Source organism: Rhinopithecus roxellana, chromosome 19 (assembly GCF_007565055.1).
Source record: "Rhinopithecus roxellana isolate Shanxi Qingling chromosome 19, ASM756505v1, whole genome shotgun sequence".
Lineage (NCBI taxonomy): Eukaryota > Metazoa > Chordata > Mammalia > Primates > Cercopithecidae > Rhinopithecus > Rhinopithecus roxellana.
In genome coordinates this window covers 40,669,905-40,691,741 of record NC_044567.1, presented here as the reverse complement: position 1 = coordinate 40,691,741, position 21,837 = coordinate 40,669,905, and the positions used below count along the sequence as shown (strand labels likewise).

The 21,837-nt window shown below is 46.4% G+C and overlaps 1 protein-coding gene across 1 annotated transcript in view; it reads left to right on the top strand.

The window, feature by feature from the left end:
* The window catches only part of RPTOR (regulatory associated protein of MTOR complex 1), a 418,321-nt gene that overhangs the window by 192,209 nt on the left and 204,275 nt on the right, over positions 1-21,837 (top strand). The window contains exon 6 of the mRNA XM_030923092.1: positions 14,691-14,866. Coding sequence (XP_030778952.1) covers positions 14,691-14,866 — 176 coding nt within the window. The remainder of the gene's footprint in view (positions 1-14,690; positions 14,867-21,837) is intronic.

Sequence of the window (21,837 nt, the reverse complement as noted above, 5' to 3'; positions counted from 1 at the left end):
TGGGGAGAATGAAGCCACTGTGAGAGGTTAAGAGGATGGTGGGGCAGGGCTGGTGCTGGGAGTGGACTGGCAAGCTGACTTGCCGATCAGAAAGGAAATAGGTCACAGGAAAAGGAGGGGAAATACAGGCTCATGGAAGATGAGATCCACACCTGCCAGTGGGTGCTGGGAGGGCAGCCCCGCAGGGAGCAGGCAGCAGGAGCTGCCCAGCCTGGCCCCGTGTACCTGGCAGGCCTCGGGCTGTGGACACCCTCGCCTTTGGTTTGTGTGACGTCTCACAGTTGGTGGGACATTTGTGCCGTTTCATCCATCTTCAGTCTGCGCAGCTGAGCTGAATGTGACCACCAAAGCTTTTGCTGCTTCTCTGTGCCCATGCACCATCCCTTTCTGTGGTTTGCATGGGGAGATAAAGGTCTTTTCTGTTGGCACCTTTCACAACTCCCAGTCCTAGAATTTGGAGGCTTCAGTAAAAAGAAAAGTGATTTCTCTGCATAAAAGATTTAAGAACCCTTACTGCTGATGATCTTAAATGAAGTTCACAGACACAGCAAAGCGTATCATTAGCACAGACAACTTCCAGAGTGCAGCTGAAGTTCTCCTTTCTTCACAAACGCTTTGCCGAGCCTGAAATCTTCCTCAGCTGACCTAATACAGCAATCTCCTGCACAGCGGCCTTGACAACGATGCGTTGTGTTGTAGCCTCTCCTCTACTGTCGTCAGCTTACTTTCCATCTGTTACGTAAACCTGTCAGGAATACCTCACGTTAAATTGATGCTCAGGAAGGATCTGTAGATTTGACTTGATAAATACATATTTGAATAAACTACCTTTAGTTGTCTTCTTTAGATGTATCTATGATGCATTAAATATATTTGATCTTTAATTGATTTGTATGAAATGTGACAAGAAACAAAGAAAACTTGATTAGCCTTAATTCATGAATACAATATACTATTTGCACTTGTCACAAAACTGGGAGCTTTCCCCAAATTCTTAGAGTTTAACCTTTTTTCCCCCTAATTTCATCTGTTTAAAAGTATTATCTGAAATTGCTTGATATTCTGGATCACAGCTGATGGCCAGCACTATGGGATGCAGAATGGGACACTGTGATCCCAGCAGGATCCATCTGCCTGGCCCTGCTTGCTGTCGCAGGAACACTTCTGCACCCAACACTGAGGCCGAGAGGGCTCACCCTGCCCCGACACTGAGGCAGATGTCTTTCACAAGGGATCCTGATGGCACAGGGCAGTGGAGTTTCTGGCTGAAGGTGGAGCCTCATGAGAGGAGAGGGGCAAATGGAAAGTAAGTGCTTTCACTGAACACTGAGGTCAGAAACACGGAAGAGGTGTTCATTCTCACCCATCCTCTCCAGCATCACACGATAAGCCCGTTTGCGCAGAAGGCAAGGGCAGGAAACAGGCATAGAGATCAGAAAAGAAGAAGTTAGACCATCTTTTCTTGAAGATGAAGTGATCACCCGTGTTGAAATGTCAGCCGTAAGTATCACCGTGGGATTTACAGAACACTCCATCCAACAGCAGCCAATACACACACTTTTCCAGTGTCCGTGGAACATTCATCAAGGTCGGTCATAAAATAAACCTCAACAAGTTTTAAACAACACAGAATGTGTTCTTTAACCACAAGAGAATCAGCTACACGTCAATAAACACAAGAGAAAAATCTATGAAAAAAATTAAACAATTTTTCTAAATAATGTATTTTCTAAATAAGTATTTCTAAATAATGGGTCAGAAGCCTCAAGGGAAAATTTAAAAAAATATATAGAATTAGATGAAAATAGATGAAATTATGGAATTTCATAATGAAATTCATAATGAAAATAGATGAAATTATAGAAATTAGATGAAAATAGAATATACAACATATCTGTATTTATAGGATGCAGATAAAGCAGTATTGAAAGAGAAATTTATAGCACTAAATTTATAGCACTAAAATGCTTAGGTTAGAAAAGAGGAAAGATATCAAATTATTAATATAAATTCCTGCCTCAAGATATTGGAAGAGTAAAACCAGAAGCAGTCGGAAGAAAGGAAATGATAAGGAGCAGAAATCATTGAAATTGAAAACAGAAAAACAGTGGAGAAATATCAAAAGCTGATTCTCAGAAAAAATCAATGAAATGGATGCATTCCTAGCAGTACTAACAAAATAGAAGAATCAAGAGGGAGGTGGGAAGATCTCTACAGACCTTGCAGCCACCCAAAGAATAATGAACAACTTTACACTCTTAAATTCAGCAACCAAGAGGGAACGGAGCAATTCCTCGAAAACTCCCAGCTGTCAAAATTCAACCAATTGCCTGTTCTGAGTATTATCTGTTCAGCATTAGATAATCTGAATAATCCTAGAATCATGAAAGAAATTGAATTTGTCGTTTAATTCTAATTGTCTGAAACATAAATCTCCAGGCATACATGGTTTCACTGGAGACCGTTGCCAAACATTTAAAAAGAACAAGCTCTTCCAGAAGATAGAAGGGTTGGGAACACATTTCAATTCATTTTATGAGGCCATTATTATCCTAATGCCAAAACCAGACACACCGTTCACAAAGAAAATAAAAAACAGCAAACCAGTATCTGTCACAAACTTAGATGCCGAAATCCTCAAATACAATAATAGCAAATCAGTTCTAGCAATTTATAAAAGGAATTATATACTGTGACTTAGTGGGAATTTTTTACAGCTGTAGAAGTCTAGCTCAGTGTTTAAAAATTAATTAATGTACTTCGTAGCAACAGACTAAAGATGAAAAATCATACGATCCTATCAATTGATGCAGAAAACTCTTTCAACAAAACACAACACTTATTCATGAGAGAGAGAAAAAAAACTTGCAGTAAACTAAGAATAGAGAAGAACTTCAATTTGATTTTTAAAAAAATCTGCAAAAACCTACAGCCGTCCTTTTACTTACTGGTAAAAGATTGAATGTTTCTGCGTTCAGATTGGAAGCAAGGCAAGGATATCCATTCTTATCAGTGTTGTTCAATAGAAGTACTGGAGGTTCTAGCCAGTGCAATAAGACAAGAAAAAGACATCATTGGTTATCAGGGAAATGCAAATCAAAACTACAGTGAGGTGCTTCCTCATGCCACTAGGGTGGCAGCAATAAAACAGATGGGTAATAACAAGTGTTGGTGAGGATGTTGAGAGATTGGAATCCTTGCACACTGCTGGTGGGAATGTAAAATGGTACGGCTGCTTCAGAAAATAGTCTGGCAAGCTTCTCAAGATGTGAAACTGAGGGTTAGCCCGTGACCCAGCAAGAGAGTGGCATGCACTGTAGAATAGCACTTGGCCCATGCTAGGCACTCAGCTGACCCCTGCTGGTTTGGCTAATGAGCAGACTAAAAAGACTCCTCCCTGGCAGTGTGGGGGCCCTCCGAGTGGAGGGTGGTGCTGGTGTGGGGGCAATCCAGGTGGAGGGCAGTGCAGGAGGCCGTGGCAGGCGGTGGCAGTGCTTAGACTAAGGTGGTAGATATTGGCAAGGCAAATGTTTGCATCAGGGGTTCATTGTGAAGGACAAGTGATTCGCACAAGTGAAGGATGAAGATTAGATGGAGGACGCAAGCAAAAGAAGTTAAAGGCAACGCCAGTGTTTTTGGCCTGGGTGGAATGGAGCGGCTGTCTCCTGAGCCAGGAGGACCATGAGGCTGGAGGCTGGATGGAGGTCTTGGGGTGTAGGACACAAGAGCTCTCCTCAGGCAGTGTGGGGTGTGAGGTCCCATCAGAGATGTTTGTTCAGCATCTCCTGTAAATTAGGAAGGGTGACAGGGCATACAGCAGCACACAAATGGACAAACCCTGGCTGTACTTTCCTGAGAATGCATCAGAAGGTAGTCAGTGTCATCCTGGAACAGACAATGACTGAAGCCACAGGGTGGTGACGAGCCCCCATGTGGTTCGTGTGGCTGCAGAGGAGACGCCAGTCGAGGCCTGCACTCAGTGGTGTGTGTAGAGTCTGGTAAATGGAGGGGCACTGACAGACCAGACCAGACCAGAGAAGTAGCCGGGGAGTTGGAGGGAAACCAGGACTCATGGCCTCAGTAAGTCAGGAAGAGCCTCAGGAAAGCCTCTAGAAGTAGGGACCATTCGCTGATTGCTGTGCTGCCGAGTGGCTCACACGATGAGGACCAAGGATGGACTGTTGCCTTTGTGGACACAGGGCCATAGCTGGACTTAACAAAAGCAGTTTCAGCGCAGGGCGGTGGGCCCTCATGTGATTCTAAACTGTTCAGGAGAGGGTGGGCGATGCCATGTGGAAGCTCCTGAGGGAGGTTTGTTTTCTTTACATGGACGTTGTGAGAGCATGTGTTTGTGCTGATGGGAGTAACCTGGCAGAGGGAAAAGCTGATGTGTGGGAGGCAGAGAGCTCATGAGGGCGGCCCTTAAGTAGGTGTGAAGGGAACAGGATCCAGTACACGAGGGGAGGAGCTGGCTGGAGGAGGAGCGTGGACGGTGGTCATTCCAGAGGGGGATGGCAGCACATGCGCACAGAGGCCAGGTTTGGAGGAAGGGTGAATACACACGGCACAATCGAGTACAGGAGGAGCAGGTACACACACATACACACACGTATATAAGCACATGCACATACAGACATGTACACATACACATGCACGTAGACAACATGCACACATGCACACGTATACTCACCTACATTTACATACACACATGTACACACAGACATATATGCATATAGACATGCACCAATGCCACACACGTGTACACATGTACACATACACATACGTGTCCACATATATACATATACACACATGCACATACACATACAGTTGTATACAGAGAGACACACATACACACATATATACATGAATGCGCATACATAGACATGCACACATGCACAGACACATGCACGCATACATGTGTCTATACACACACACCCCTATATACACATAGATACATGCCCACCTATACATACATATACACACATATACATGCACACAGAAACATGGACATATACACACATGCACACATATATACACAGGTACATGCTTATACAGACATGTACATCTACACATTCACCTATATACACACGGAGTCCTGTATACTCACATACATACATACATACACATGTATATACATGTATACACCTAAACACATACACATACTGCTATGTGTGTTTTGGTGCCATGCCGCAGCCCATTCCTAGTGCTTCACATGCGTTCCTTTCTAATTGGTGTTTGTTTTGGAAGGTGGAGTGAGTACGTGTGTCTGGATCTGGCCTTATTAGATTGTCCTTTGCGCGCTGGGAATAACACCCACTTTCTGCTCAGCTCTTCCTAGTTTCTCCAGCTTTCCCTCTCCTCCTTGTCAACAGAATTGGAACCCTTCCTGTCTTCCTGTCTCTCTCCTGTAATTAGCCAAGGCTCTCTCTCTTATGACTCAGTTCATTAGAGTTAAGTAAGCAGAAACACAGCAGCTGATGATGAACGAAATGTTTCCGGGGGTGAAGGCACCCATCTGGCAGGGGGCAGGGCCCTCTTTCAGGTTCCGCCATGCAGAGAAGAAGCCGCAAGGACCGAGGGCGGCCAGAAGGAAATGTCTAACCTGAGCCGTAGAACGTAAGAAGTTGCCAGCATAAAGACAGGAAAGGCACGTCAGTGACAGAGGCAGGAGGAGAGGCCAGGACACGTGATCCACTTGTGTAGGGAGCTCCAGCCGTGCGCTCGGAGTGCTGGGCATTGCCAGGTCTGGAAGAGGTCATGAGTTTTTGGGAAAGGTGTCTGCGTGGGCTAGAAATCATGGAATAAATCATAAAGCCAGTAGTACTTTAAACCCAGATGCTGCTTTTATAACTCACTTTGCTACTTTGCCCTTGGCAGCAAGGGTTGGGGGCACAGCCCTGGCTACTAGCACAGCCCTGGTTACTAGCAGAGCCCTGGTTACTAGCCCAGTTCTGGTTACTCGCACAGTCCTGGTTACTCGCACAGTCCTGGCCGCTAGCCACCTCTGCTAGAGACTACCCAAAGAATATGCCATGAGTTAGCTCTTTCTCCCCCTCCTGCCACTGGTCAGCTAAGCCTTCCTCCTAAAAATCTCTTGTTGACAAAGAGGGTGCAGAGTTTCCAGTCTCTCCTTTAGTTGTCTATAAGAGATATTAGCGTGATTTCTAGTTGACCATCTTCACAGAGTTGCAGAATGATCACAGCATTTAGAAGCTGTTGAGTTGCTAACAGCTAAGTGACTTTGAAATAATGAATACTTCATTTGGGGGAACTCAGGGTCATTGTGACAAACGGTTGTTATGAAGAGGCCCTAGCCGGCCTTGGAAGGGCAGGCTTGACGCTTCTCCACGTCCTTGAGAGTCTTCATCCACCAGAAGGAGCTCCTTCTGCTCTCTCAGCCTGGATGTGATAGTTGCCAGCAATAGGCACAACTTGGTTTTTAAATTAAAATCTAATATTTGATATACATAATTATATCAACGATATATTAAAAATATGACTTCTGCTTTGCATCTGCTGTTTCTGTTACACTGTGTGTCACATGATAGATGCCACATTAATACCTTTGACTATTAATAGAGTTGGATAAGTAATACACTGACTCCTTTAGCAGCCTCAGTCTTTCTTTGAACTTTGCAAAGATGGCCATTTGTAATTAGGTATTGTTGAATTGAGAATAGAAGTTACTTTAAGGCAGAACTAAAAATGTTACCGAGGAGATGTTATTTTCAGAAAATACTTGGTAAAGACTCTTCTGGAGTTATTAGTACCGTATCTCATCATAAAGATGCCTCTTATATGGATTTGAGAAGGGAAAGAAGCAGCCCAGTGTTAACGTTTTATTTAGAAAATGTGAGGCCGGGCGCGGTGGCTCACACCTGTAATCCCAGCTCTTTGGGAGGCTGAGGCGGGCGGATCACCTGAGGTTGGGAGTTTGAGACCAGCCTGGCCAACATTGGTGAAACCCAGTCTCTACTAAAAATACAAAATTAGCCTGACGTGGTGGCGCATGGCTGTAATCCCAGCTACTTGAGAGGCAGGAGAATCGCTTGAACCCAGGTGGTGGAGGTTGCAGTGAGGTGAGATCATGCCATTGCACTCCAGCCTGGGCGACAAGAGCAAAACTCCATCTCAAAAAAAAAAAAAAAACACAAAGTGCCATGCAGGTGATCCTCACTGCCCCCACAGCAATGCTTTCTACAGGGAGTGGATGGCAGGCCTGGGGTGAGCTGCCCGCTTACATCGTGAACTGCGCGTGCACTGACTCCACGTTACCCACGCGTGGGGACGATGCAGCAGATGTCTTTTTTGGATCTGGTTGCTGTGTAGCACATCGCAAGACTTTTCTGGATCCTTCCCAAATCCTCCAGAAGACTCTGGAGAGCATTTAAAGATGAGAATCTTTCTTGTGTTTGAGTCCCTAGGCTCCCCAGGAGAAACCCCTTTGGGTACACTTTCAACCTGGACTTGCTCTTCAGGAAAACCGTGGCTCCGGGCTGGAATTGGTCACTTTTAGGCCTGGGCACTGTTCACAAGTTTGGCCAATCCCGAGTACTCAGCCTTACACGCAGGCCTGTGTCTGAAAGATCATTTCAGTTACAGGGTCAATATCTTAGATAAATGCAAAACCAAAACAATGTATAGGAGATAACTCATCTGTTCAAATAGTTTTTTTTTCCCCCTTGGTTTAGCAACCCTTAGAAGAATGTTCATTGGCAGAACGCTTTGGCTTGAATATCAGGATGTTTTTTAGAAATGCTCTTGGTTCTGGCCGGGCGCAGTGGCTCAGGCCTGTAACCCCAGAACTTTGGGAGGTCGAGGCAGGCGACTCACTTGAGGTCAGGAATTCGAGACCAGCCTGGCCAACATGGCGAAACCCCGTCTCTACTAAAATACAAAAATTAGCTGGGTGTGGTGGTGGCTGGTGCCTGTGATCCCAGCTACTCAGGAGGCTGAGGCAGGCGAATGGCTTGAACCTGGAGGTGGAGGTAGCAGTGAGCCAAGATTGTGCCACTGCATTTCAGCCTAGGCGACAAAGCAAGACTCCCTCTCAAAAAAAAAAAAAAAAAAACACACACACGTACACATATATATGTATTATTGGTTCTAATACCCCTAAAGCAAAGAGCTCTCCTATGTACCCTTCCATGCACCCAGTAGTGTGGTGGGAAAGAAGGAATTCAGCATGCTTCCTTCTGGGCCTGGCAGACAGGTACCAGGTGAGTGGAGCACTGTCATTGCCTGTCACCTGCTCTTGGAACCTCTGCAGTGAAAGGGCATGTCGTCTTGTCTATACATCAACGTGCTTTGGGGGGCTTGTTAAGTAGTTGGGGTTTCTGTCAATGATCACACTGAATCGGGAAGTGGAGTTTTTGCATATTTGCAATAAAGCTCTTTCTACATCTACCTGTCCGACTGCTCACTTGGCAACCACAGAATGCTTCCAGTGTCCGCTGTGCTTCAGGAGGCGTTAGGCCAAGCGCCCATGCATCTCAGGGTGCAGACTGAGATAGGCACAGCAGACGCAAACCCAGCAGCATCTGGACCACGGGGGGCTTTGCCTCTCCACCAAACAAGACACAGACTTCTTGGTCCCTAAGGAAGTCCCCTTCAAACCTGCTGAGTTCTCATGTGGCTCTTGTACACTGGAGACTCGCCCCACCACCCCATGCCTTCCTGTGTTCTAGTGCTGACTTGGAAGAAAGGTAGTGTTGGTATGAAAAGTGTTATATTTCAGAAGCTTGCCACAAACGGTTGGCAGCAATGGAGGGACTGCAGTGTTTAGAGGCTGTGGCAGGAGGACCTGCTGGATGGAGGGACGGCAGTGTTTGTTTAGAGGCTGTGGCGGGAGGACCTGTTGGATGGAGGGACTGCAATGTGTGTTTAGAGGCTGTGGCGGGAGGACCTGTTGGATGGATGGAGGAACTGCAGTGTTTGTTTAGAGGCTGTGGCGGGAGGACCTGTTGGATGGATGGAGGGACTACAGTGTTTGTTTAGAGGCTGTGGCGGGAGGACCTGTTGGATGGATGGAGGGACTGCAGTGTGTGTTTAGAGGCTGTGGCGAGAGGACCTGTTGGATGGATGGAGGGACTGCAGTGTGTGTTTAGAGGCTGTGGCGGGAGGACCTGTTGGATGGAGGAACTGCAGTGTGTGTTTAGAGGCTGTGGCGGGAGGACCTGTTGGATGGAGGAACTGCAGTGTGTGTTTAGAGGCTGTGGCGGGAGGACCTGTTAGATGGAGGGACTGCAGTGTTTGTTTAGAGACTGGCAGGAGGACCTGTTGGATGGATGGAGGGACTGCAGTGTGTGTTTAGAGGCTGTGGCGAGAGGACCTGTTGGATGGATGGAGGGACTGCAGTGTGTGTTTAGAGGCTGTGGCGGGAGGACCTGTTGGATGGAGGAACTGCAGTGTGTGTTTAGAGGCTGTGGCGGGAGGACCTGTTGGATGGAGGAACTGCAGTGTGTGTTTAGAGGCTGTGGCGGGAGGACCTGTTAGATGGAGGGACTGCAGTGTTTGTTTAGAGACTGGCAGGAGGACCTGTTGGATGGATGGAGGGACTGCAGTGTGTGTTTAGAGGCTGTGGCGGGAGGACCTGTTGGATGGAGGGACTGCAGTGTTTGTTTAGAGACTGGCAGGAGGACCTGTTGGATGGATGGAGGGACTGCAGTGTGTGTTTAGAGGCTGTGGCGGGAGGACCTGTTAGATGGAGGGACTGCAGTGTTTGTTTAGAGACTGGCAGGAGGACCTGTTGGATGGATGGAGGGACTGCAGTGTGTGTTTAGAGGCTGTGGCGGGAGGACCTGTTAGATGGAGGGACTGCAGTGTTTGTTTAGAGACTGGCAGGAGGACCTGTTGGATGGATGGAGGGACTGCAGTGTGTGTTTAGAGGCTGTGGCGGGAGGACCTGTTAGATGGAGGGACTGCAGTGTGTGTTTAGAGGCTGTGGTGGAAGGACCTCTTGCTCACTTCTCAGTAATGATTAGACAGTAAATTTAACATAGAAACAACTTAACAAAAAGAAAAGCTTTTCATATAGGGGGACTTTTTTTGGTTTGTTTTTAGAAATGGGTTTGCTCTGTCACCCAGGCTGGAGTGCAGTGGTGCCACCACAGCTCACTGCCACCTTGAACTTCTGAGCCCAAGGGATCCTCCCACCTCAGCCTCCTGAGTAGCCGGGACTACAGGCACGCACCACTACACCAGGCTAATTTTTTTTTTTTTTTTTTTTTTTTTTGAGACGGAGTCTCGCTCTGTCACCCAGGCTGGAGTGCAGTGGCCGGATCTCAGCTCACTGCAAGCTCCGCCTCCCCGGTTTGCGCCATTCTCCTGCCTCAGCCTCCCGAGTAGCTGGGACTACAGGCGCCCGCCACCTCGCCCGGCTAGTTTTTTGTATATTTTAGTAGAGACGGGGTTTCACCGTGTTAGCCAGGATGGTCTCGATCTCCTGACCTCGTGATCCGCCCGTCTCGGCCTCCCAAAGTGCTGGGATTACAGGCTTGAGCCACCGCACCCGGCCCAGGCTAATTTTAAACAACTTTTTTGTAGAGACAGGGGTCTTGCCATCTTGCCCAGGCTGGTCTCAAACTCCTGAGCTCAAGCAGTCCTCCCACCTCAGCCTCTTGAGAAGCTGGGACTACAGGCATGCACCGCCACACCCGGCTAATTAAAAAAATTTTGGAGTGATGGGAGTCTTTCCATCTTGCCCACGCTGATCTTGAACTCCTAGGTTCAAGTGATCCTCCCACCCCAGCCTCCCAAAGTGCTAGGATTACAGATGCGAGCCACCACGCCTGGTTATATAAAAAGCAAAGCTAAAACTAGTAAAGCACACGGATATTTTTGCTGTCTTTCTGCTATATACATACCCCTTTGAAAAGGGAAATAGGAATATTGAACTTAGTTTTTGCATAAAGGGCCATTTCCTCCCACGTAAAGTTGTTTCCTTTTTAATCCTCTGCCAGCCATTCTTACAGGGCCAGTGGTAGTGGTGCTGATTAAAATAACACAAGTCTGCCAACAGTCCCAGACAGACATCGCAAATGGCGCCTTCCACAGTTCAGGACTGTGTGCTTCACTCCATGGAGGTCTGCCTCAGATGCCTCCCCCTCTCCTCCCTCCCAGCGCCTTTCTGGAGGCCAGGGCGAGTGCATTTCCATCAAGCGTAGGAGTCAGCACTTCCTCACAGCCTTCCCGTGCCCTCCCAGCACCAGGCTCACATGTCCGCTCCTACCCATCGCATCCGCCTTTTGTGATGCGGGTCTGAATAGCTACAGGTCCACATCGTGCCTGGACATCATCTGCCTTAGCGGGCCTGTCACAGCAGACCTGGAAATTCATGTTCTGTGTAGAGCAGGTTGCACTGCTGATGCTGTTTTAGCTTATAGAGCCTAGAGCCCAGAGCCCAGGAAATGGTTTTAAACATGATTTTGCCTTCCCTCTTCCCTCTTCTTTAAAAAGCACCACTCCTTGGTGATGCCTGGTGATTGTTGCGCAGCTTGCAAATATACCTAAGGTCGCTGAACTATACATTTAAAACGGTTAGCATGGCAAATTTTATGCTACATGTAATTTACTGTCATAAAAAAACCTCATTCCTCTAGAAATTGCAGATTTTATTGAAAAGTTTATATTATTAAGTATATGAGAATTTGATTTGTACTCTGGGTTTAATGTTCCTGTGGTAGAATGGGTTATTAATAAAACTAGCAGTCGTTAGTACCTTCTATTTGAGATGTTAAAAACAAAGTTTGCCAGAGTCAGATGACAGTGCATTCTGTACCATCACCGCTGTGCGAGATGGCTGTGAGTGAATACACCTCTGCGTGTATTTCATTCCAAAAGCACTGGGAGTGCTGTCTGGAGAAGGCTCAGCAGCTTTCATGTTGGCATCGTAGGTGTTTGGTGGAGATTCAGGAGGATCCAGATGGGATAATGGTGCCCCTAAAATCGGGGGCAGTGCCGGGCACTCTGGACACACGTGCTGGCCCAGCTGCAGGGCAGTCATCCTTGGGGCCTCTGTGTCCTCATCATCAAAGCTGTTTTAACATGGAGCTGAAACCTCATGGGGATGGTAAAAAGCAGATGAAATAATATACGTGAAAGAGCTGCGACAAATACTAAGAACTTCACAACTAAAAGTAAGGAGCAGGGAAAGGGCAAAAATGCAGACACAGACACATTCTCTCCCGTCAAGCTGTGAAGCACATCGTAGCCCTCGGTGACTAAAAGCCATGTGTTCTGGATGCATCTCACCGCCCCCCCCCATATTCATCACCACTTACAATATTCATTTGTAATAGCGCCTCTTCTTCATGGAGGCCTGCCACAGTCTGAGTAAACAGAAGAGTGATCTTGTCCCTGTGGTGTTCACAAAACAAGCCCTAGGAATTGTGTAAGGCACAAACAGTGTCCAGGCCCTGGATCTGGGATGACCAGTCTCTGTCGTGTGATGCTCCGGCCCTCGTGCTGACCGCTTGATCCACGACCCCACATTAGCAGGAGGTGCTCTCGGTCTGAAGCCTCGCTCGGTACCTTGTTGTTCCACGTCCCTGGCCTAGACGGGCAGACGAGATTGGGCCCTACAGCAGAATGCTTTCCGTTACAGCCGAATAATAGGTATTTGTAGACACGTGAATGAAGGAGTTCTGCAAGCCATGTGGCCCTGCATGATCAGCATTTTTGGAGTTTTATGTTTTCATTCCTTTAGCTATCTACATGATATGCCCAGGCATCACGTTTCAGGGTAACTGAAGTGAAGCCAATGCAGATTCCGTCTCCACAGCCTGGGGTGTGTTCTTGTTTTGTCTGTTCCCTGTCTCTTTCTATCCCTTTGTTTCCTGCTACCCTTTCTCCTCTCCCCTCTCCCTGCAACAAAGGACCAGCCTTGATGATGCCGCTGGAGGGGCTTTGTGAGCCGAGCTCTCCCAGCGTCCATGGGGCCTCCCTTCTAGCAGGTGGGCCCTGCATGCAGCCCACGGTGTCTGAGGACACCCCCAGCTGAAAGCATTCTACTTGGCGGAGCTGGTTCTGATACTGTCCAGCTCTTGTCAGTTATTCCCAGGAGCAGGCAGAGCAGTGTGTGTACATAACCCCTCGTGTGCTATGCTTATTAAATTTTACTGGCCAAAATGCCAGGAATTCTTGTGAACTTCATTATTTCTGAAAGCGACAGCAAAGCCTCTTGTGGATTACTGAAATGGCCACATAGAGGCAATGTAGGTAGCCAGGGAAAGGGATCACAATCTCAATGCTAGAATAATTGTACTTGGTAGTAGAAGGATCCTATGTTTTGCTCAGTGCTGTGGTTTTTTGGTGAAAGAGGAACCCACCTGCTTATCCTTGGCAGTGTAGCAAACTCATGGATCAGACAGCCCTGTCATTTTTTAAACCTTTGAATGTAATGCATTATTTAAAAAGAAAGAAGAGTTACACTTTCAATTAGATTTCATTTGGTAAAAAGTGAAATTTTCTGTGCATTTTAGTAGTAAACAACAATTCACTTAGTGCCTTTCTTCCTAAAATGGCACCATGATATCAGCTTCACATATGATACTTTTACATGACCAAAGTCTCATTGAAATAAATATCAACCGGCATTCCTATCCCTACTTTAAAGAGAGATTAAGTTTTGAATTTAAAAAACACCCCACCTTTCTCCCTGATAACAAAAATTTTTTATTCTACTTTAAGTTCTGGGTACACGTGCATAACGTGCAGATTTATTACATACCTATACATGTGCTATGTTGGTGTGCTGCACCCATTAACTCGTCATTTACAAAATTATTGCACATTTGTTTGTAGAACATTTAGAGAAATCCGATGAAGATGGGAGAAAATAAACCCTCCCTAATCCCCCACTTGGGGATGCGCGTTCGCTCCACTCGGTGACGCGTGCTCACTCGCTTGCTCTGTCTGTTTTCCAGTCTCTTTTGATGGGTCGCTTTAGTCAGCCCACTCAGACTCACATTTTGTGCTTTGCTTTTTTGTGGGTGATGGAGTTCACGTCACATAACCTGAACACCATAAGGGGCCGGGCGCAGTGGCTCACGCCTGTAATCCCAGCACTTTGGGAGGCTGAGGCGGGTGGATCACAAGGTCAGGAGATCAAGACCATCCTGGCTAACACAGTGAAACCCCATCTCTACTAAAAATACAAAAAAATTAGCTGGGCGTGGTGGCGGGCACCTGTAGTCCTAGCTACTCGGGAGGCTGACGCAGGAGAATGGTGTGAACCCAGGAGGCAGAGCTTGCAGTGAGCCGAGATTGCGCCACTGCACTCCAGCCTGGGCAACAGAGCGAGACCGCGTTTCAAATAATAATAATAATAATAATAATAATAATAATAAATAAACCATAAGACACCATGAAAGACCTGGCGGACACTGATACCATCCTAGGGTAAGTAGGGGCCTGCAAAGAGGAAAACCGGGAAGAAAACAGAGTTGACTGAGACGTAACCAGGCTGTGCCGTCAGAAGGGCCTTGGGAATGAGACGGACAGTTTTCCAGGCTTACAGTCAGCCTCCGGAGACAGTTCAGCAGCGGTGTCTGTCTCCAGAGGACTTTCCGGTGAAAACTGACCGCCTGAGTTGATTTCTTCTTTCCTTCTGTGTTACAGCTCCAGCTTACTCTTTGGTTGTGACCAGCAGCTAAGTCACACTCTCTTTTCCCGAATGTTCTGCCCTTTAGGTAGCTGCAATCAACCCAAATCACCCTCTTGCTCAGATGCCTTTGCCTCCGTCAATGAAAAACTGCATCCAGCTGGCAGCCTGCGAGGCCACCGAGCTGCTGCCCATGATCCCCGACCTCCCGGCTGACCTGTTCACCTCCTGCCTCACCACCCCCATCAAGATCGCCCTGCGCTGGTAAGTGGCCCCTGCTGTGCCCCCTGGGACCCACTCACCTGGGCTTTCCCACAGGAATCCCAGCCCATGTGGGTCCCAGGCATTCACCTCGTCCCAGGAGCCCACGTGACAGACATGAGTGTACCCCGTCTTCTTTTTGTGTCATTCAGGATTCAGGATTCTCGGTGGAGGCTTGGGTTTTACTCTTTGAGAGTTCAAGATCCTTTCTTCCTTCTGATCTGTTCGTGGGTAGCTCACTGCTTTGTGATTTCCAAGAACACCCTCCCCTTATCTTTGTTCATTTCGGAGATGTCTTAGTACCAGGATTGGTCATGCTGGAAACTGGACTTTCTTTCGGGGGAAGAAAAGGCTACTATGAAAAAGGAAGTCATTTAATTCCTTGCTTGAGTTGAAGCATAATCTTTCCATTTATTTTTAGCCATGAAAAAAAAGCCATGATTTTTCTGTCTCCATCCTTTTTAAAAGTTATAGCCATTGGGAGCATGACTGAAGAAATGCGTGTGATATTCCAAGACGGTGGAAGCCGCATTTCAGTCCCGACATCGCCAGCAGAACGCACAGTGGGATGTGTGTGTTTCCTGCCTCCAAATCCAATATTCTCCCTTAGACCATCTTGCCGCTCTTTAATAACTACTTTCCCATGTTATGTTTTGCTGAAAAGCTTGTATGTCATGGCTGTTACCGGCTGGTAGATAAATACTCTCCCTTGAGGTGCTGTGCGAACGGTGCAGCTGTGCAGCAGACACTGTGCTGTCGGCCGCAGACGCTCCTGAGGCTTCTGTCAAGATGGCCTAACACTCCAGGCAGTCTCCTGCCTTCTCACCCACAGTCCTGCTTGAGGCCAGGAGTTCGAGACCAGCCTGGCCAACATGGGACTGGTGGAGCCTTTTATTCCATCATCTCCTATCTTCGGGGGCACCGAAGCAGTCGTGCAGGAAATCGGGAGTGGGGGATGGGAAAATGAGTGGGAATGAGGCCTGTTCCATGGCAGTGTCCATTGTGCGTCTGCAGAAGCCTCAGCCTGCAGGCCCTGGGTGATTCTCTGCTTGGTTCTTCTTCTATAGTAGTTTTTCTTGGTCTGTCTGTCTGTTTTGTGTTGCTATAACAGCATGCAACAGACTGAGTAACTTATAATGAATTTGCTTTGCACTCTTTAGATTGATGTATGATAGTTGTACGTATTTTGGGGGTCTAGGTGATATTATGATCAATGCATACAATGCATAATGATCAAAATCAGGGTAACTGGGATCTATCCAACTTATCCATCACCTCAAACATTTATCTTTTCTTTTCAATACTGTTTTTTCTACCTCTCAATGCCTCTTTCAACAACATGAAGCTGAACCAGGTACTATGAGCACTCACCTAATTTCTGGTTTGTATGAAGGCGCTTTCTGTGTGTGCTGATAGTTGTTACACTGGTGTCCTTGCTGCGGGAAGACTGGCGCACTGGAATGTTTGAAATAAAGAACACAGTAGATGGGACCCATAGCAGGAGAGACACTGCTGGAGCCAAATGAATGGCCTGGAAGGCTACAGTGGGGGCTCACAGGAGGCCATGGGAAAGGATCGAGATGGGAAATAGAAAAGCCAGGAGATGCAGAGTAGGGAGATAGAGGCCCCAACATGCAGACTGGAGGCATCCCGTGTTGAGAGAACAAGCACAAACCCAGTGCATTTCCTCGAGTAGACAGGTGTCTCTCAGGCACTTCGTTCTCCTGCCGTGAGTGGTAAGGACTTGACTTCCCTCCGCGCACAGCCGTGCGCTCCTAAAGACGCCTGGGCCAGATGTGGCAGTGTGTCCTGTAGTCCCAGCTACTCGGAAGGCTGAGGCAGGAGGATCATTTAAGCCCAGAAGTTTGAGACCAGCCCTGGGAACACAGGGAAATCCCATCTGTAAAATAAAATAAAATAAAATAAGATAAGATAAGATAAAATAAAAAAAAAAACATAAAATATAAAGCAGGCTTTCACACCGAGGCTGCTGGCCTTGGTATTCTGAAATGAGCACCTGGCCTCTGACTGGGGAATGTGCTTTCTCTCTACCAAGATGTGATGCATCATCCCAGTAGCCTCTGAAATCCTTGTAGGAGTTAGGACACAGTCAGATTTTTTAAAGTAAGCATTTAGTAGGAAGTGCAGTGAAAAGCAAACCAATACAGTTACCATAAGAGGGACTTTGAAATCAATATGCCACAGTGGCAGACAGTGGTCATCAGATAACCACTGCCTGGAACAATTGAGCGGTGTCTCAGGTGGCAGCTCTTTTACAATAAACTGCTTTCTCCCATACTGAAGTACTGAAATTAGGTTGAACATGACATTTTGCTGGGTGTCTGTAGCCTGTGAGTGGTAATGGACTATGTTCATTAAAGAATTATCAAGTGAAATGTGTAGTTTTATGTGAGCTAAGTTAAAAACCACCAGAGTTTTTTTTTTCCAGTGGAAGGGTGAGATAGTTTGTCAGACAGTAATTACATATGTTTTTAGGATTACGGTTTTATTTTTTCATTTTGAAAAGTCAATTTATTTTCTAATTAAAAATGAAATACACATTCTTTTCAGAAAATTACTAAAAAGTTAAAAGTAGAAAAGAATTATCCAAGATTTTACCATCTAAGGACAACTAGTGTTCACTTTTTGATGTATTGTCTGTTGACCTTTTTTCTGTGCATGTACATTTTGCAGTGATGTAAGTGGACAGAATTTAGCCAGAGCCTAGGGCTTTAGGACTTAGGCATCAGGAGTATGAGGGTGGGAAGGTTCAGCCTAGCACTCTGATGGAAGTCGGCAGACCTGGTTCTGTGAAGGGGCAGACACACTTGGGTTAGGCTTTTTGGGCCAGACAGTCCCAAGTCTGCTGTTGGCAGCATGAAAGAGCCACGGGCAATATATAAACCAGTGAGCATGGCTGTGTTCCATTGAAGCTTGCTTTTTTTTTTTTTTGAGACCAAGTCTTTTCTGTTGCCCAGGCTGGAGTGCAGTGGTGCGATCTCGGCTCACTACAACCTCTGCCTCCTCGGTTCAAGCGATTCTCCTGCCTCAGCCTCCCGAGTAGCTAGGACTACAGGCACCCGCCACCATGACTGGCTAATTTTTGTATTTTTAGTAGAGGCGAGGTTTTACCATGTTGGCCAGGCTGATGTCAAACTCCTGACCTCAGTTGATCTGCCTGCCTCAGCCTTCCAAAGTGCTGGGATTACAGGCACGAGCCACCGCACCAGGCCTCCGTCAAGTTTTCTTTAAGAAAACAGGCAGTTGGCCAGATTTGGCCCGGGAGCTGTAGCTTGGCACTTCCTGCTCCAGAAAAGGGAACCAGGATTGGGGTGCAGATGATGACTGTGCGTGTCTGCCCGGTCGGCAGGTGACCTGGAGAAGGGCGATGCTCAGGAAGGTGGATTCCCTCCCTCCCTCCCTCCCTTTACTATGTAAATAAGAGAACGGTTTCTAAGCACACTGCTCTCATTATGCTGGCACAGCTGCTACAGAATGCGGTGTGCTGGGTAAATAGCGTGCAGCTTTGCTTCGTTTGGACAAAATGTGTGCATGTGTATTTGGTGGCAAGTGTAGTTATGAATCGCATTTGATGATGAACTAGTTGTTGGAAGACATTGTTCTCTAATTTGTTTTTCATTTTTGCCTCAGTCTTTTTCATTTTCAAAAACTGATTTCAATAATTCCAAAATGAGCAATGACATTACTTTCCATATAAATTATTATCTTACTCACCGTGTACGTCAATACAGTGTGAGAATCCAAAATATATGTTTTCCCTTGGCTGTTTTCTACTTCTTTGATTGAGTGGCATAATACCATTTTAGATTTATTATGGGTCTATTTGTATACTACTGAAAATTATAACCCAGTGGGACTTAATTTGCTGTGGGACTTGCTATAAAACAGATTGATGTCTATCGCACTGTGCTGCATGCACTAGTATTGTCTATTAATGAAAATGATAGACATTATTTTGGATTGAAGAGAGGTCAGAAAACTTATTTCCTTTCTTTCAATTAAGTTGAAGGATTTCCGGGAGTATAAATGTTAATGATAGAGCATTAACATGGATTTGTCAGCGTGGAAAGTTTCGCTCCCGCATTGCCTGCAGGAGACGGAAGATGCACAGATCTCCTGGCGCGCAAGTGGGGTGGAGGCTCAGCATGGCTCTATCTGGCCAGGCTAAGCGGTTTGCAGTGCCTGTCTCATTTCAGACATTTGCTGTGACATTTGCTTCGTATTTTTTCTTGATGACTCAACCAAGAATCATTCAGAATTACCTTTAGAAACATAAATTCTTGTGGTTTTGATGACAGAGTTAACCATTTGTTCTCCAAGGAGTCTTCTAAAATATATCTGCTTTGCCAGAGAACACACTTTGTTCTGCCCATTCAGTGCTCTCGGGTCTTTTGCCGCTTCCTTTCAACAGCAGTCCAATGACTGTGTCTTCGTGCATTATGTGTGAAGGGAGAGGAGCTCACTGCTCCTCCCAGAGAGTGAAGTAACCGGGACACATTATTGAATAAAATGCTTTTTTGTAGTATCCGACTCTGTCTTAGACCTTAGTAGTAGGCGAGTTTAATTTGGAATTTGCGTCTGGAGAAACGGCTTTATGATGTGGAGCTTTTCACAGTAGAGCCTCAGCATCATGGATCTCACACAGTCCCCGCGGCGGCTTCCAGGCCGTTTCCAAAGAATATTTTTTCTCCCCAAACTAGACAGTGTTCTCTCACTGTTCCAGTCTCTTGACATACACTCAATTAAGATGAATATCATAATGTATTGTAATAGAGCTCCCTTTTAAAAAGATGACATGTAAAAACCATCTGATGGATGCGGTAAGAAAGGGAATTGAAGCAGACTGAGGGGCACGGGCTGCTGACTCCCCGGCTGAACCCTGTCCTCGGGTGCCACAGGAAAGAGGGAGATTGATGGATCCTGGAGGGAGCCCACTCAGCAGCACAGCCGGAGACCTTGCTGCTCCCTTGAGATGGCTGGGTCCCCACTGGGGGTTGGGGTGAGGGGTGAGACTGGAGGAGACAGTGGAGCTGGTGAGGGCCCCAGGGTGCCGGCGAGGCGGAGGGCGCTCGGCTCTCCTCCATTGCCCTTGATATACATGGCCTGCTGCGCTGTGTCTGGGGCTCAGAAAGACGGAAAATAAGAGGGAGGAAAGAGGGTTTGTCCCGCCGCCCTCGTGAAGAGAAGCAATCCAATAACAAATATATTCAAAGTGATAAAAGACAATTGGAAACATGAAGAAGAAACAGGAAGAAAGACCAGTTGGAAGCGTTGAGTATGAAAAATGTAATTGGTGGAATAATTGAAGAGATAGATTGAAAAGCAACATTATAGACAGGGCCAGGAGTAAACCAGGAAGCTGGGAAGCTTGTTTGAGGAATTCCCAGCAAAAGGACGGAGCTAGAGGGAAGGGGAGAAAAGCGAGAGGCAGAGACAAAGTTTAAATATCTAAGGAAAGAAAATTTTCTTCTCTCTAAAAAAAGGTAGAAAAGGAGAAAAGACAAGCTTAGTAACTTTTGTAAGATACGATGGCTAAAATGTTTAAAGTTGTAACTATAAATGAATTGAACTCACCTCTCAAAGGGCCATGATTCTTGTGTTGATGTCTATTTGTGTTAAAATTATGATACAGCAGTCTCTTGTCCATGAGACACACATTTAAAGCAAAACATTTAATCCTGGGCAAAACAGCAAGACCCTGTCTCTACTAAAAATTTAAAAATTAGCTGGACATGGTGGCTTACGCCTGTGGTCTCAGCTCCTCCGGAGCCTAAGGCAGGAGGATCACTTGAGCCCAGGAGTTCAAGGCTGCAGTGAGCTGTGATCACGTCACTGCACTCCAGTCTGGGTGACGGGGCAAGACCCCTTTCAAAGGTTGGAAATCAAAGAATGAAAAAGAGAAATATGAGCTAAAATCTGAGGTAGCTAGAGCCAATGTGACTCAAAGCAGAAGCTGAGATAAATTATTGAAAGGGGCAAAGAAAAGTGTTGTATTGTGGTAAAAGGAACAGGAAAGCAGGAAGGTATATAAGATCATGAATCCGTGTGCATCTGACAACATGGCCTTGAACTAGGTAAGATGAGAACGGAAGTCAGTATGGATCGAAGCAGATGAGTGAGAAATGTGCTTAGATACAGAGACACCAAGTACAGACAAAGGAAGCAAACCAAAGAAGACTTTAGTCACCAAATTAATTTGCCAGGCCCCGTAGAGGCACACGGGCCACACCTCCAGCAGGGAATGTGGACATATGTGGACCATTCACAGAAATAGATCATGCACGTGACTACAGAGAAAGCTTTACTAATCCAGAAGAATCAGCTTCATGTAAACTCCATGGCAGACCACACACAGTGAAGCTAGAACTCGGTAACAAAAGGACAGCTTTAACAAAAGTCTGAAAACTAAAATCTTAAAATCCTTGGATTAAAGAGGAAATACTTTAAAACTGATAAAATACAGCCAAATGTTAGTAATAGCACTTTTCCTGTCTGTGGGGTGTATGTAGCCAAAGCAGGCGAGGATTTAATACGTTTAGTCAGAAAACAAAGATTAAAAAAACAAGAAAAATTAAATGTTTGCCCTAAAGAGCCAGGGGAAAACTGCAATAAACAGATGAAAAGCAAAATGAAGAGAGCGAATCTGGAAGATACAGGCAACCCTACGCTGTCCATTGCATCTCTGCATCCACAGGGTCTCATTTCCCGAGAGCCCTGCCAGTGTGGGAAGAGGCGTCCGGGGCCTCTGAGCACTCTTCTCCCAGATTGTCAGCTAGGCACTTGCTCTCCGTTCTTCCTTCGAAAGACCTGGTTGTCTCAGTTCTTGATCCTTGTTCATACCAGGCTTTGAGAGCTGAGTGCTTCATTTTGACTTTGCACCATCCGGGTCGAAGGCTTCACTTCTCTCACCTCTGCTGAGCCACTTACCACTTGTCCAACTGTTTCTTTTTGGT